Below are 18343 nucleotides of genomic sequence, written 5' to 3' on the forward strand. Positions count from 1 at the left end.
GCACTATGTTGCCCCAAAGAGTCCTTGCTACCTTCCCCAGCTAGAGAGGGTGGGCACAAGCAGGGTTCTGCTGAATATCTGAGGCCCTACAAGGACAGCACAACTACGTATTGTTATTCACTTCCAAGTAGAAATGAATAGGTCTGTAGTAAAGGAAGGGGGGCAAGGTCATGGAATCCAGAAACTTTTGTCTTCACTATTAAGAATACGCAAAACTTGTGGATCCCTGCTGGTAAGTGAATTTAGAACTGCTGGAGATCTACAAGATCCCCTCCTCCTCATAGATTGCTCATGATTTACATCAAGCTGAACCTGGCTGCTACAAATGCTGTACAGTATAGCAGAACACACAAAAGGGCAATAGATTTAACCAAAAAACAAGACAAGAAAAGGTGGGATAGACCTTGAGATGCATCACCTTTGCTTACAGAAAAATCCACTTTATCGTGATGCAATAAAGTTACTCTAAATAACTGTAATCAGTTATTTTTAACTTTGCAATTTTAGGCAAATCAATGTAGCAAACTATACACAAGACAGTGACTACAGTAGTTTATTATTTTAAGAACTCGAAGAAAAACGTAGCAGCAAAACTTTGTAAAAGTAAAAACAAGCAGTACTATAAACAACAAGTCCATTCTATGTCTGGTTTATTACAAGTCTTATTCCCAGCTTTGCTTTTAAGTCAAACAGAGACCAGGGCTACCACTTACATAAAGGCTTTGCATAAAAGCTTTACAGAATTGCCAGGCCATGATCAAACTGGTAGACAATCAGGACCATAGACACAGGACAGAGGAGTCTTTGACCCTTTGCAGTTATTCCAGAACCCTACACCCAACTTCCAGTATTCATCTTTAAAGCTTTTAACTTTCTCACCTTTGGGAGAAGAAAACCACACTGGCAGGATTGTAGGCAACTGCTGGGGACAGGGGGAGGAAGGCGGGGAGGAGAGAAATAGATTGTGGCTTCAAGTTGTTACAAACACAATTGTTTAACTGATCAACAGACAGGTATTCCAAAACTAGCACAGTTTCCTTTACTTCTTTTCTAAACAAATCATGTTTTAAAAAGGGTATTTCTTTTTTGTTGTTTTCTTTTTTTAAAAAAAAATTGTTGCATTATTAACCCAATGAAGTTTTGAAGCTGCTTTGCATACAATCCTGTACTGTCCATACTCAAGACAATGTTGTCCTGCAGGCCAATCCTTCAGGGTGCTAGGGGAAGCTATACCCCAGCTTTGTTGTTCACAAGGGCCCTTTGTCAGGAAGCCTCATACAAAATATGCAGAGGACTAATACCAATTGCAAACAATTTCAAAATGCAATCCTATCATGGGCCAAAGCAATACACAGCAAAATAAAGTTCTCCAGGCCTCCTGGTATCTTAGTCCTTGGACCGATTATATCGGTCTCACCAAAGATCTCTGTAAGCTGGCCTTTTCAGCTAAAGAGCAGGGTAAAAACGTTTCAAATTATAACTCTTTTTTTAACAAATGAAGATCGACAATAAAAGCAGTTTCATGCCCTCGCTCTAGGCTTCCGAAAAACGAGACAACCTGTTCAATCTTTTAACAGCACAAAATCATCTCATCACTCTTTTATTCACAGTATGGAAGTGGAAGGAGGCGGCAAATGGCAAGCTTGCCGAAAGCAGTGCAAACCCACACGCTAGAGAACACTGAAAGGGAGTACATAATAGACACCCCTTGCTAAGCTACAACTACCACGAATTTATACATAAAGCCAGAACATAAAGGTATTTTAAAAATCCTACTGGAATGGCTTATTTAACACCAAGGCCACATGATGTTCGTGCTCAGTTTTCTGAAAGTACTGCCCTTAATTCCACAAGGCTGCTCTTACAAAAGTCTGATGAAACAGAACAGTTGCTGCTACTTTCGCACACACTTAATAAAATGCATGAATCCCACATGAACCCTGATTCAAGCACCTTCCTCTCACAGAAAATGGGGATTCCGCATAAGCACTTGTATAGCTCAGCTGCTACTGCTAAATCGCAGGCAGAAAATTGAGATGGGTATTTAGCAAGAACTCACACTACCTTTCCTGGTGCTCAGTTCTGTGTGCTGCTACTGTTTAAAAAAATTCCGTAACTGAAGACAATGCAAATCCCACTTTTTCCTTCCCCAATGAGTGTCCAATACAAACTGGGAAAGAATGGCAAAAATTTAACTGCAGCCTCCTCGTCTAAGAATGAACAATGCCTACTACTTCTGTATTATCTGAAAGTGTGTCTTAAACACCAACTTTCCATAGTACAATCCAGTCAACAGAACAGTAACAGCAGAATCCTGATATCATTGACTGTATTGTATTTCCGCAGCATAGCTGGATGCCAGAAGTAAGGGGGAGGACGAGGAACAAAGTGAAAGTGTGAAGAGTTAAGCATCTGGAAAAGGAACAAGTACAGATGCAAAAAATTTTACAAAACAATGTTGCAAGTCATGAATCCTGACTACCACTGGAAACTAAGGTTCATTAAGGTGACTCAGGGGAGGCCACAGATAGATCTGTCAATATTAGACAAATGAAGGTATTATATAGTATGACACTGTTTCTTTGAAGAGCATTTAGACAAACTAGCATATTGCATGCATATTCTGCAGACGTGTATTTCACTCAACCTGCAGTGTGAGCTAATCAATATTTTTCTAAAGCCTTCTGATGCCTTTCAACTGCTTAAGTGGACATACTGAACCAGGGCCTCATTTAACTGTTTCCGTTACGAAACAAAAATGACATAGGTTATAGCAATGTACTGGGCTAGCAATAAATGAAATTTTAAAAAAGAAAAGAATGGAATGTGAGCCACCTAGGATACTAGCTTTTGCTTTCATAAAACCAAGACAATCATACAATTGATTGCATAGTTGTAAATATATCTGCAGGATGCTTTCGTGTGAGCACCAGCATGGGAGGAGCCCCAAGTTAACAAAAATGAAACCAAAATTGGAATAGTGACATCTGACTGAAGCTTGTGCAGGACCCGATGGTGAAAGGTGTTCAGAGATTGCAGTATTGAGCTTGAGAATCAATCTGCCTTTCTGCAGTAACAGGCTAATGTCTTTTTTCTCCATATATATTTCTTACATAAGCAGAAGATGGAGTGGCAATTTCTGTGTAATATTCCTCATTTGGAACATAGGATACTGCCAGACTACTTGTCCATCTAGACCAGGTGTGGACAGTCTCTGGCCCTCCACATTGAAATTACAGCTCCCATCCCTGGCCATTGGCCTAGCTTGCTGGGGCTGATGGGAGTTGTTCAACATCTGGAGGGCCAAAGGTTCCCCACACCTGATCTAAACTAGACTAATACTGCCTGATCTAGACTAATACTGCCTACCCTGAAGAGCAGCAGCTCCAGGGATTCACAAAAAAGGGCTTTTCCATTCCTTCTGCCTGATCCTTTTAACCAGAGATCCAGCCTGGGACTTCCCTGCACACCAAGCATATACACTTAGTGTTACATATGAATTACAGTTCTAACAGTTTGCACTTGGAAAGGTGAAGAGAAAATTCACTCTGTCTTTTTCAGAATTGTAAGATTCTCATCAACATATAAACAATATTATTATTATTATTATTTTATTTATTATAATAATTTTATTATTTATACCCCGCCCATCTGGCTGGGTTTCCCCAGCCACTCTGGGGAAGTCTGCAAATAAATCACTTTCAAAGAGAATTTTAGCAACCTCATCAATAGGATGTCCCAAATACCGTGCCCCCCAGATGCCTAGAATTTGAAATATGTTTTCAGCCCCAAAGAACTGGCACCTAGTATTTTATTTTCTCCTAATGTGACACATATTCAACCTCCTGTAATATTATAAGGGTATACCACCTAATTTTCATAGCAAACTGCTAACTTGCTCTAAAATTGCTCACATGTTTGTGGAGAGTCTTCAGGTAGCCTAAATATTTATTCGCTGCAGTTAGCAACACATTTTACTCAGGCTTCCTGCAGTGTTGACACCTAATTGACTAAGACTTCCATTGTTTATAAACTATATGAATAACATGGTGTTTTTTTATTTAGCATGCTTTTATTTTCTTTTGGGGCTTTTTGATAACTCATGCACATTCTCAGGAGAGGCACTTCTTTGTGTGCAATTGAAGCTGCCTTAAAACAATTCAGTTCAGTAGTTAATCTAGCTCAGCACTGTCTAGTACTACTGGGACGCGGGTGGTGCTATGGGTTAAACCACAGAGCCTGGGGCTTGCTGAGCAGAAGGTCGGCGGTTCAAATCCCCGTGACGGGGTGAGCTCTCGTTGTTCGGTCCCAGCTCCTGCCAAGCTAGCACGTCAAAGTGCAAGTAGATAAATAGGTACTGCTCCGGCGGGAAGGTAAACGGTGTTTCTGTGCGCTGCTCTGGTTCGCCAGAAGCGGCTTAAGTCATGTTGGCCATATGACCTGGAAGCTGTCTGCAGACAAACGCCGGTTCCCTCAGCCTGCAAAGCGAGATGAGCGTCGCAACCCAACTCATCCGCAACTGGACTTAGCGGTCAGGGGTCCCTTTACCTTTACGGTCTAGAAAGGCTGGCAGTGATTTTCAGGATTTCAAACAGTCTTTCCCAGATCTACCTGGAGATGCCAGGAATGAATGTGAAACCCTTGGCACACGAAGCTTGTGCTCTTCTTCCCAAGGGAGAAGGAGCGGACCCTTTTAACATATGCCTACCACCTGCACTATTTTCTTGTATTTAAAAAAAATATATTAAATGGATACTTTAAGAAATATGACAGATTAAATCAGGCTACTTTTTTAAGACGGTGCAATGGTTTTTAGCCAATTAAAAGCACAACCCTATCCTTAACTAAGAAGTAAGCTCCACTGGATTCAATGGAGTTTACTCCAAGATAAAGATTTAAGTTTGCTAAACACTGCAGCCCTTGCAGGTATCCTTTTACCACTAGAATCTAATGAAACAATTACTGCATGCTTTTACCAAAAGTTCCAAATTTTATAACTTTGAAAGTCAAAAAAATGCCTGCTCAATCTTAGCAATTGTTTCAGCTGCCTAGTCCTCAACCTAATGTAGTGACTGTGCAAAAAAAAAAAAGGGGGGGGGGAGGTTGCTAATGGCACTATTAACATTGAGGGTGGGGCACACTCTCCTGCATTGCACCAACTGGCAAGGGAGTTGGCATTAAGCCACTCAGCCCAGTTAAGGTAAATAGTACTTCAACGTACCCTAGAGGAATTTACACCCTCCCTGGCAAGTCTCAGCATCCCCAGGGAATAGCATAATGCCATTGCCAGTATCCTTTCGACAGTATTGACACTCTTTTGGCATTACATTTTGCTTTTAGCATTGTATTTTGCCTATGTGCAGAGGCCCTTTATGTAATACCAGTGTGGAAAAGTCATTAGAGTCACTATGGCGGAGTGGACAATTAGGTAGGGCTCAGGGGAAGAGGAAGAAGAATTACAGTAGTTCAGAAGAAGGGTGCCTAAAGTGACTTACTACTGGCATTGTGGTGAACCTGTAATGTTGAGACTCCAGCTCCCATCAACGCCAGCCAAGCACGGCCAATAGGAGGAGATGATGGGAACTGTAGTCCCCCCCCTCTCTTGTAGTAGCATTTACTACCATTAGTCTTAATGGTCTCAAGAAATAACTAATAACCTCAGACTCTGAATACTTTCTACTGCAAGGGAAATAATGGAAGATTATGGTCAGAATTCACTGATTCCTACTGACATTTGAGATAGATCTATAATATAAGCCAGTTTTCACTGAGGCATAGCTGGAGGCAATGATCTGTAGTGTGCCTCATCTACCCAAGTAATTCTAGAGCTAAAAAATAAATAAATCAAGCCTTCCACAGATGCTAGTAAATTACTGCAATCTTTACTGGACCTTGTATCTATCCCTAACATGTCTTACTTTTGTTGGTTTTCTACAATCCAGTGCTGGGTTGTTAATCCCTGTTCTAATGCCCTAACTTCTTGCTGTGATATACCTAGTTATTATAATTTTTTATCTGTGCTGTTTCTCTCCTGGTAAGCTTACATGACAACTCAATTAAATCAGAACAAGTCTTTAGTAGCTCGCTCACAAGAAGATTTACTATTTATATTTACGTTTTAGAAAATAAAACAATGGCCCAGAAGACTAGATTAATTCAGACAATGACATGGGCCCAAACATTACATAATAGTGATGGTGATGTATTACTGCCCTTCATCGTAAGATCTCAGGGCAGTTCACAGAATAAAATACAAGCCAAAAACAGGATGATACTGTATTTCTTGGGATTTACTTTGTTTAAGAAATTGGAAAAAGAGCAAAAAGTTTCAGTGCAAGCCTTTGAACAGTATTAGTAACAATGTTGGGTGCCCAATAACAATAAAAGCAAATGGCAGAATTCTTAAGCTTTCAAATACCTACAGGATACTAATAATTAGGACAAAAAAAAAGAAAGAAAAGAAAAAAATCTACCAAGGATTTTCAGTCTTTTTAAAAGATCCCTCAGTGACGTGTATCTACATGGGTGCACCTGCCATGTCAGCCTATTGTTTACGGGGAAATAAAACAGAGTACATTCTGGTTTTGCCTGGCCCAGATCATACCACCTTGTTTCCTGAAAGTTCACGAAATCCTACAGGTGCAATCCAGGCAGACCGATTCAGGCCTGCTCTAACCTGCTGAACTTTTCCACGGAGCGTTGCAACAGCTCTATGACTGACACACTCCTACCGCAGAGCATTACTGGGACTGCCCTTTTCAAAATATACCTGTCAAGAGAGAAGCATAGAGGAAGTGGGAGAGGAAGTAACCAGTAGGAACCAGCTAACAGCAGCCGAGCAGTATCATTGCAGCTCACACCTGTGCAAAACAAGCGAAGTGCTGTGACTGTACACCTGTGAAAGACGTGTCCCTAGAGTCCCCTGCCAGATCTATTTCCTCCTGCAAGCACAGAGCAGTGCCAAAGTGCAACCCAACTAAGGGGGCACCTGGAACACAGAGAGGCGGGGCAGTGAAAGCACCGACTATTTTTCCTGGCACAGTGTTGCTTGCGGCTGTACTCACCTGCGCCCCACATTCCCCCCACTCACCGGACCAAAAAGAGGAAATGCTGCTGAACGCCTCCCCCGAATGGAAGGAAAGGAACACACCTCCACCCCACACACCTTGCTTATTTCCCAATACGACAGCCAACGGCCGGGCAGGTTGAGAAAAAAGAAAGCAAGCAGCTGTTATGTGGAAAAGGCCTGGCAAGAAGCGTTCCTGTTCTCCCAACCCCAGAAAGACCAGTAAGGCATCTGCCCCCCCCCCCGATCTTGACCAAGAGAGGAAAGGGGCAGCCATCCCCATGGGAGTAGCTGGGGGTCCCGGGCAGCAGCTGCCCCCCCCCCGAATCAAGTAAACAAACAGAAAGACTTAGCTAAAAGTAAAAAATGTAGAAAGATTTGGACAGATTTTCTGAGCACTTGGGGTCAATAGAATGTAATTTAATCGTTGAGACATTTCATTCCGGATCTGCTAGAGTCAGAGGACGATGACAGGTGGGTGTCCAGCCCCCTCTAACATAAACCTTGGCTACTTGCCCCCCCCCAAATATAAATCTCGAATACTTGTTCCAACATCAATCCTGACTACTTGTTCCAACATCAATCCTGACTACTTATCCCAACAAAATCTTGACTACCTGCCCCCTCTTAAACCCTGGCTACCTGCTCCCCCCCCCAACAAGCCCTGGCTACCTGCCCCCCCTAAATCCTGACTACTTGTTCCAATATAAACCCTTGGTATCTGCCCCCCAACACCTGACTATCCGTCCCCCAAGGTAAAATTCGGGTTACTTGCCCCCTGTAAAATAAATCCTGGCTAGGTCTATGGGCCCCCCCCCCATTCTAAACCCTTTGCTGCCACCCAAATGCAGCAGCCCCCCCCCCCCCAAGTCGCAGGCATATTTCCCCCACAGCAAGGCCCTCAGAGGTCAATGGGGCTCTGCTGGCCCAGCGTCCCGGAGCCCCAAGCCACCTACCCTCCCTGAAGCCGCGTTCACACGCACACGCGTCTTGTACACATCCCCCCACGCCCAGCCCGGGGGGCGGGGGTGGTAAACAAGGGCTGTTTTTCCCCAGGCCCGGCCCGGCCCGGCCCTCTCCTCACTCACCACACATTTCTTGCCCAGGAAGCCGAAGAGGCTCTCGTTCTCCTGCGGGGTGAGCAGCATGGAGCCCACATTGGTGATCCGCCGCGGCGGCGGAGGCTGCTGCTGGTTGTTGCTCATGGCGCCGCTCCGAGATGCCGGCCGGCCGGCCGCTTCTGCTTCGGGGCTCCGGGCTCTCGTGGCGGCGGCGCCCGCGTCCCCCCGGCTCTCGACCAGCAGCGGCAGCCGCTTCCGCCCCGCTGGCTACTGCGGCGGCGGCGGCATCGGGGCGGCGACCGGAGAGGGCGCTGAGGGGGCTGGGCGAGCTCGAGGCCGGAGCCCTTCCTCCTCCTCCTCCTCCTCCTCGGCCTCGGGCTTCACTCCTTCCCCCCTCAAACGCCCCGCTTCGCCCCGGCTCGGGCCCAGCGCTCCAACCTGGGGGCGAGGCGGCGAGAGAGCGGGCGGCGTGAGGGGAAAGAACTCGGCCGCGGAGAGAGGCCCGTCCTTCCTCCTCGCCCTCCCTTTCCTGTTCCTTCTTCCCCGCCGGCCTGAGGAGAAGAAGGAGGAGGAGGAGGGGACTGAGTGGCGCGGCGGCTGCTCGGCTGCTTCTCGCCGCTCTTCCGCGCGGCCCGGTTAGTGGCGCGGCCTGCGGCCTGCGCCGCTTAAATACCGGCCGGGCTGGTCGAGCCTGACTCTCGCCGGGGCTGTCGTGGGGAAAGAGGCGGCCGGGAGATGGAGAGGCGAGGCCGCCGCTCCTGGGTTGTTGGCCGGGGTGGGAGGAAGAGGATGGGTGGAAGTTCTTCTGCTGGATGGGGAGCAAAGTGTGGATGATAATGATAACAGCAACATTGTAAATAAATGAATAAATCTCACAACAACAACAACAACATTCTAAGTAAATGGATAAATATCATCATCATCAACACTGTAAATAAATGAGTAAACCTCACAATAACAATATTGTAAATAAATGAATAAATCTCATAATCAACAACATTGTAAATAAATGAATAAATCTCACAACAACAATAACAATATTCTAAATAAATGAATGAATATCCTCAACAGCAGCATTGTAAATAAATGAATAAATCTCACAACAACAATAACAATATTCTAAATAAATGAATGAATATCCTCAACAGCAGCATTGTAAATAAATGAATAAATCTCACAACAACAACAACAACATTCTAAGTAAATGAATAAATATCATCATCATCAACACTGTAAATAAATGAATAAACCTCACAATAACAATATTCTAAATAAATGAATAAATCTCATAATCAACAACATTGTAAATAAATGAATAAGTCTCACAACAACAATAACAATATTCTAAATAAATGAATGAATATCCTCAACAGCAGCATTGTAAATAAATGAATAAATCTCACAACAACAACAACATTCTAAGTAAATGAATAAATATCATCATCACCAACATTGTAAATAAATGAATAAACCTCACAGTAACAATATTCTAAATAAATGAATAAATCTCATAATCAACAACATTGTAAATAAATGAATAAATCTCACAACAACAATAACAATATTCTAAATAAATGAATGAATATCATCAACAGCAGCATTGTAAATAAATGAATAAATATCACAACAATAACAATATTCTAAATAAATGAATGAATATCATCAACAGCCACATTGTAAATAGATGAACAAATCTCACAACAACCATATTCTAAATAAATGAATGAGTATCATCAACAGCAACATTGTAAATAAATGAATAAACCTCACAACAACAATCTAAATGAATAAATTTCACAATAGAATTCTAAATAAATGAATAAATCTCAACAACAGCATTGTAAGTAAATGAATAAATCTCACAACAACAACAACAACAGCAACAATTTTACAAATAAATGTATAAATCTCATTGCATTGATAAACCGAAAAACCCCATAATAATTAATAATAATAACAGTTAATTGATATGCCACCCATCTGACTGGGTAACTCCAGCCACTCTGGGCGGCTTCCAACAAATCATTTATTGAATTTATATACCGCCTTATACCCGCCCAATAAATGGTTTTATTATAAATCATATAGTAAAGCCACTATACGTTGTATAGTCCAACGTACAGACTATAGAACATCATAATAAAACGTTAGAAAACTTCCCTGAGCCTTCAGATGTCTTCTAAAAGTCAGGTCGTCCTGATTTGTCATGTTACAGATAGGTAGCCGTGTTGGTCTGCCATAGTCAAAACAAAACAAATTCCTTCCAGTAGCACCTTAAAGACCAACTAAGTCAGTTCTTGGTATGAGCTTTCGTGTGCATGCACACTTCTTCAGATACACTGAAACAGAAGTTTCCAGACCCTTCTATATAGTGAGAAGGTGGGGAGGGGTATTACTCAGAAGGGTGGTGGGAATGGGTGATTGGCAGATAGCTGTGATGAGCCTGTTGACGACTCTTAACGACTGCAATAGGTCTTACAGGAAAAAGCAAGGGGTGAAAAGGTGAAAAATGGCTTTGTCATGTATAATGAGATAAGAATCCAAGGTCTTTGTTCAGACCAGGTTTCTCCATGGTTTTAAGTTTGGTGATAAGTTGTAATTCAGCAGCTTCTCTTTCCAGTCTATTTCTGAAATTCCTTTGTAGTAAAACAGCTACTTTGAGATCTTGTATAGAATGTCCTGGGAGATTGAAGTGTTCTCCTACTGGTTTCTCTGTCTTGTGATTCCTGATGTCCGATTTATGTCCGTTTATTCTTTGGCGTAAGGTCTGGCCTGTTTGTCCAATATAGAGAGCTGAAGGACACTGTTGGCATTTTATGGCATACACAATGTTAGACGATGAGCAATTAAATAGTCCCGAGATGGTATGTGTGATGTTGTTGGGGCCAGTAATGGTGTTGTCCGGGTGTATGTGGCAGCAAAGTTGGCATCTGGGTTTATTGCAGGCTCTGGTGCCAGTGTCCGTGTTAGGTCTGGTTGTAGTATTATTGTGGGTTAGGAGTTGTTTAAGACTGAGTGGCTGTCTGTAGGCAATGAAAGGTCTTCCTCCCAGAGCTTGAGAAAGAGAACTGTCATTGTCCAGGAGAGGTTGTAGATCTCTGATGATGCGTTGTACTGTTTTAACTTGGGAGCTGTATGTGATGACTACAGGCTACAAATCAAAACAAGATCAACAATATTGTCAATCTCTCACAGCAAGCACTCAGCCCACCTGAGGAATCAGTCCTTTCACGTGGACTGTCATTCTGCCCTGCCAAATCCCCACACATGATCCAGTTCTGCGGGGACTTGGAAGCATTTTTCCGCCGTTTACGCCTGAAGGAGTATTTTCAACACACACAACAACAAGACAAAGCAGAACAAGCAACAACTTCACAACACAACACCTCTCAACCCACTGGAGAACAACAACCACCCTCCCAACAGAACACTGACCACCAACTACCACCGAAAAAGTGTTACACAAAAAGGGACTCCACATGGACCCCTCCTGATGGACGCAATACCACACTGGACTTGTACATTGACTGCTTCCGCCACAGAATCCAAACAGATGTGACCAGAAAACACCATCGCTTACAACAAAATCTAAACCATGCTGAAAGGAGAGCCATAGATAATCTCAGAAACAACCCAGACATTATAATTAAAGAAGCGGACAAAGGTGGAGCTGTCGTCATCATGAACAAAACTGACTACATTCAGGAGGCTCACAGACAACTTTCCAATACCGCCTTTTACATAAAATTGGACTCAGACCCCACACAAGAATACAAAAAAGAACTGAACAAGATTGTTAAGGAGCTACCCCCACACATCCAAGAACAGATCCTCACAAACACACCAACAGAACCTCGACCAGGAACTTTCTATCTTCTACCTAAAATACACAAACCAGGAAATCCAGGACGCCCCATCATTTCAGGTATTGGCACTATTACAGTGGGTGTCTCCGGTTATATGGACTCTGTTCTGAAACCATATGCCATCAGTGCTCCCAGCTATGTACGTGACACCACAGATTTTCTGAGGAAAATACAATCTTTAAATAATCTTCCCAACAATACTATACTAGCTACTATGGATGTGGAATCTCTGTATACCAACATCCCACACAACGATGGTTTACAAGCTATAAGGAACACCATTTCAGATAAAACCACAGCGGACCTTGCCACCAAACTCTGCCAATTTGTCCTTACCCACAACAACTTCAAATTCGGTGATGACCTGTTCCTTCAGATCAGCGGCACAGCAATGGGCACCCGCATGGCCCCACAGTATGCCAACATCTTCATGGCAGATTTAGAACAACATTTCCTAAACTCCTACCCACTCAAACCTCTCTTGTACCTGCGATACATTGACGATATTTTTATCATCTGGACACATGGTCAACAGACCCTGAACACCTTCCACCAGAAATTCAATGATTTTCACCCCACAATCAACCTAACAATGAATCAATCTATGCAAGAAATACATTTTTTGGACACTACTATAAATACATCTATGCAAGAAATACATTTTTTGGACACTACTATAAAAATACAGGATGGGCACATAGACACCACCTTATACCGTAAACCAACTGACCGACAAACATATCTACATGCCTCTAGCTACCATACCAAACATACCAAACAGTCCATTGTATATAGCCAGGCACTACGTTACAGCCGCATCTGTTCCAATTCTACAGACAGAGACTCTCTACAGCAAACCTTTTTAAAACTAAAATACCCAACAGATGAAGTTAGACAACAGATCAACAGAGCCAGACTGATACCCAGAGAGAACTTGATACAAGACAGACCCAAAAAAGAAAATAACAGAACACCTCTAGTCATCACATACAGCTCCCAAGTTAAAACAGTACAACGCATCATCAGAGATCTACAACCTCTCCTGGACAATGACCGTTCTCTTTCTCAAGCTCTGGGAGGAAGACCTTTCATTGCCTACAGACAGCCACCCAGTCTTAAACAACTCCTAACCCACAATAATACTACAACCAGACCTAACACGGACACTGGCACCAGAGCCTGCAATAAACCCAGATGCCAACTTTGCTGCCACAACACCATTACTGGCCCCAACAACATCACACATACCATCTCGGGACTATTTAATTGCTCATCGTCTAACATTGTGTATGCCATAAAATGCCAACAGTGTCCTTCAGCTCTCTATATTGGACAAACAGGCCAGACCTTACGCCAAAGAATAAACGGACATAAATCGGACATCAGGAATCACAAGACAGAGAAACCAGTAGGAGAACACTTCAATCTCCCAGGACATTCTATACAAGATCTCAAAGTAGCTGTTTTACTACAAAGGAATTTCAGAAATAGACTGGAAAGAGAAGCTGCTGAATTACAACTTATCACCAAACTTAAAACCATGGAGAAACCTGGTCTGAACAAAGACCTTGGATTCTTATCTCATTATACATGACAAAGCCATTTTTCACCTTTTCACCCCTTGCTTTTTCCTGTAAGACCTATTGCAGTCGTTAAGAGTCGTCAACAGGCTCATCACAGCTATCTGCCAATCACCCATTCCCACCACCCTTCTGAGTAATACTCCTCCCCACCTTCTCACTATATAGAAGGGTCTGGAAACTTCTGTTTCAGTGTATCTGAAGAAGTGTGCATGCACACGAAAGCTCATACCAAGAACTGACTTAGTTGGTCTTTAAGGTGCTACTGGAAGGAATTTGTTTTGTTCTGATTTGTCATGTATTTGTTATTATTGTTTCTTCAGTTGATATACCATCCTTTATCCAAAGAGGAGAAAGAGAGTGAAAGGGTAACATAAAATTCCCTAGTGGGTAAGCTGAATAAAGCAGTGTATTCTTCATAAGGGATGTACTCTGAGTTTTAGGAATCTGAATAGAGGTTACGAAGGCAAAAAGGAAGTGCCACGACATCATTAGTCTTCATTAGATACCTATGGTTGTGGGGAGTATAAGGGCATTCCCTTAGCATACTATTAAAAACAAATGGATTTTTAAAAATCCTAAAGTATAACACATCCCAGTGAGACGAGGGAAATTTTAGAGACTACCTGTGATCTGCATTCAATCAAAACAAAAGTGAATCTGCAGTGTAGTTTCCTCTGTTTGAACTACAATGTTATCTGAGCATATGAGGATGACCTTAAATGGGTCGGATCTCAGAGTCCTGTTTTGGGCATTGCATCATCTGGATTTCCCCTGTTTTTGTGCAATGCCTGCAATACATAAGTCATTCAAATATAAAACAAATGAGAGAGTGGGCAGGGGGAATAGAGAGATGGTTTAATGCAACCAGGAAAAGTTGTGTCACAGGGACAATAGCCCTCTGGCCACAGTAATATAGATATTAGTTCTTTCATTTTAGTCATTTCTATATTGCTTAATGGGACGCGGGTGGCGCTGTGGGTTAAACCACAGAGCCTAGGGCTTGCCGATCAGAAGGTCAGCGGTTCGAATCCCCACAATGGGGTGAGCTCCCGTTGCTCGGTCCCTGCTCTTGCCAACCTAGCAGTTCAAAAGCATGTCAAAGTGCAAGTAGATAAATAGGTACCGCTCCGGCAGGAAGGTAAACGGCGTTTCTGTGCGCTGCTCTGGTTCACCAGAAGCTGCTTAGTCATGCTGGCCACATGACCCGGAAGCTGTAAGCTGGATCCCTTGGCCAATAAAGTGAGATGAGCGCTGCAACCCCAGAGTCGGCCACGACTGGACCTAATGGCCAGGGGTCCCTTTACCTTTATATTGCTTAATCACATTTCTAAGCAGCGTACATAAAAGGAAAACGGTTGGCTGAAACTTCTTCATATATTTGACTGTGATTCACTTTAAATAGATATACAGTAGCTCTGCTTGAAACTGCAGAACTATTGCGATTATATGATGTATGGTGTCCGGTTATAAAAAGCACAGACAGATGTCTTTTCAGCCGTTGAGACCTAAGAATGCATGTCAGCTTGGTTCACCTTAGGGATCTCGACTCACTGTTGCCAAGGCTTACACTGCTAGCACATGACTTCTCTACTATTGATGAGGATGATGATTACAAAAGGTGAAGAAAAGCCAGTCAGTTGGTCATCTTGTCCTCCTGGAACAGTACTTCCGTTATGGAACAACACAGCCTCCTACTTTGGAGGTGGTGTTCATACAATTGGCAGGCCACGATAAAAATAGTGATGGCAGGCCATAATAAAAATAGTGATGGAGGCTGTGCACATCAGTCAGGGGCATGTCTGCTTATCCAACAACATAGAGCTCTCCACCACGGCTACCACCATGTGGGTAAAGGGTGAAGCCCCCTGCCTCCAACAGAGCCTGGCTTGGTGGGATAGCAGTAGAGTTGGGGCAACTGCACGTCAACAAGGCACAAAGATGTTCTCCAGTGCTTCAGACTCCGTTCTCATGAGTAAGGCTCTATTGCTAGAAGAAGCATGCCATCCTTGTTTCATCTCACTTGTTTATGGAGAGACCTGCCAGATTGACGGCAGACCCTCCAAGTGTCCCGATTTTCCGGGGACAGTCCCGGATTTAGAGGAGCAGCCCTTGTTTCTGATTTGATCCTGGAATGTCCCACTTTTCCCATTTTCACCCAAGAAACGTTGGAGGGAAAGGAGTTATCAGATTCCTGAGCCATCTGAAGGCAGCTCTGTATAGGGAAAGTTTTTTAAATGTTTTATTAACCAGGCAGAGGGCCTTCTCGGTAGTGGCACCCGCCCTGTGGAACGCCCTCCCACCAGATGTCAAAGAGAAAAACAACTACCAGACTTTTAGAAGACATCTGAAGGCAGCCCTGTTTAGGGAAGCTTTTAATGTTTAATAGGTTATTGTATTTTAATATTCTGTTGGAAGCTGCCCAGAGTGGCTGGGGAAACCCAACCAGATGTGTGGGGTATAAATAGTGTTGTTGTTGAACAGGACATCCCTATTTTCATCGGAGAAATGTTGGAGGGTATGTGATGTCTGGTAGCATTGTTATGGAATCTAGAGTCTAGGTCGAGCTGCAGTGCTGATACATTTCCCAGATTTTCATCTTTCCCATCACAAAACAGAGACAGATTAATAGACCTGCTTTACAGGCAACTGTAGCTTTATACAAATAATGAGCAATTTTGCAACTGAACGTTAAGTCGGCTTACGTACCTGGAGATCCTGCTGCATCATGCTTTGTGCAACTCAGCTGGAATTTGGACGGGCTGCCAACTTCAGACCCTGGCACATCAGAAACGTTGGCATAACGCGACTGGAAAAGAGCATTTTTGTTAGAAAAAGAATTTTGACTACCGTCTGTTTTCACAGCTGACCAGATTCAACACATATCAGTGCCAAATACACCCAAAGAATTCTGAAAAGCTTGCAGAAAAACCTCACTTTGTTTAAAAAAATAGCTTTGCTTTAACATTCCTGGTACTGATTTGAATAATCAGAGTTGGTACTTTTAATGTGCTTAGTGCTTTTGTTTTATCCACAAAGCTCCATCTTTAGGAACTGTATTAAAGTTGAATTGTTTATTCGAATTGCTTCAAGATGATTATGTCATCACTTTTAGGCCCAGTGTGGGAGTATTTGGCCTATAGAATGGGTAGGCAAACTAAGGCTCGGGGGCCGGATCCAGCCCAATCGCCTTCTAAATCTTTATGCCCTTTTATTTAAAATGCATCTCTGGGTTATCTGTGGGGACTGCCTGGTGTTTTTACATGAGTAGAATGTGTGCTTTTATTTAAAACACATCTCTGGGTTATTTGTGAGGCATAGGAATTCATTCATTCCCCCCCAAAAAATATAGTCCGGCCCCCCCACAAGATCTGAGGGATAGTGGACTGGCCCCCTGCTGAAAAAGTTTGCTGACCCCTGGCCTATAGGATGTTACTGAACTACAACTTCCATTAGTTCCAGCAAACATAGTAAATCTACACTTGTGGCTGAAAACAGATTAACATCAGAACTAGTCATAACTCAGAAAGGAGGGGGGTGGATCCAAAGTGGGGTGCCACCACTAAGAAGGCCTCCAACATTTCTCTGATGAAAATAGGGAAGTCCTATTTAATAACAATCATTTAATAATTATATTATTTATACCCTGCCCATCATACTGGGTTGTCCCAGCCACTCTGGGCCGTTCCCGACATATATAAAATATAATAAAACATTAAACATTTTTTTAAAAAACTTCCCTAAACAGGTCTGCCTTCAGATGTCTTTTAAAGGTTGTATAGTTACTTATCTCCTTGGTTCAGGGGTTGCATAATTCCACACCCGCCAACATTTCTCCGATGAAAATAGGGACATCCTTCCATGCCCTCCAACATTTTTCTGATGAAAAGTGGAACATTCTGGGATCAAATCAGAAACAGGGATAGATTGTGTAAATCCAGGACTGTCCCTGGAAAATAGGGGCATGAAGGTTCTGCTTTTGCCCATTTTGATACCCAAGCAAATCTCCCTACAGGCATTCTCTCAGGTAACCACCTCTCAAGTTGTTTTAGGGCTATATATACCAGTACTACAACCTTGAAAGAATACTAACCACCACCCTCTTTTCAGAGCAGAGCACTGGTTAATGAGAACCGCAGAGATTTATTATGGGGAAGTTCCTCTTCAGCATGGAGACCTTCAGCCTAACCGTCTGCCTAATGATAGACTCCCTGAAGCTCCCGCTTCTTCAGAATCAATCTCTCAGAATTCCCTCTGAATGCTGTTAGCAAAAATAAGCTTTGAAGACTGACAGCCGGCAGTTACGTAGCCCACCCAGGGGCATCAAATAGCCAGAAGTCTCAGAAACAGCTTAACAATAGTAAAAGAAGAAGACGAAGAAGTAGAAGAAGTAGAAGAAGAAGAAGAAGAAGAAGAAGAAGAAGAAAAGGTGAGATTTCAGCACGACTTTCCAAGTCCCAAGCAAGCTAAAAAGACATTGGTATGGAACAGCAAGTCTCCTAATATTGGTTACTCAATTTTGATTTCAGCCATAAGCTAGTATCCCTGTCTCCTCAGATAATGAAGGAAGACTCTTCATTCCTGTGTGCTTTCTGCCCACCTCAGCAGAGGATGTTACCAAGGTATTGAACCAGGAGATGGGGGTGGAATTGTTGCTGACTTCAGGGTATGCTAGTGAAGGACGCCGTCAGAAAAGAATATTGATTTGACCGTGACATTCCCGACCAATAGAGGGCTTTTATTTCCCCTCAGAAGCATATGCCGATCTTA

The 18343-nt window shown here is 43.0% G+C and overlaps 1 protein-coding gene across 2 annotated transcripts in view; it reads right to left on the reverse strand.

Moving 5' to 3' along the window:
- The window catches only part of WASL (WASP like actin nucleation promoting factor), a 34322-nt gene extending 25700 nt beyond the window's left edge, over positions 1–8622 (reverse strand). For both annotated transcript variants that reach the window (XM_081878002.1, XM_081878001.1), the window contains exon 1: positions 8155–8622. In XM_081878002.1, coding sequence (XP_081734128.1) covers positions 8155–8271 — 117 coding nt within the window. In that variant the 5' untranslated portion in view covers positions 8272–8622. The remainder of the gene's footprint in view (positions 1–8154) is intronic.
- Between the last annotated feature and the right edge of the window lie 9721 nt (positions 8623–18343).

The sequence above is a fragment of the Podarcis erhardii genome (assembly GCF_964252035.2).
Source record: "Podarcis erhardii genome assembly, chromosome: 10".
Lineage (NCBI taxonomy): Eukaryota > Metazoa > Chordata > Lepidosauria > Squamata > Lacertidae > Podarcis > Podarcis erhardii.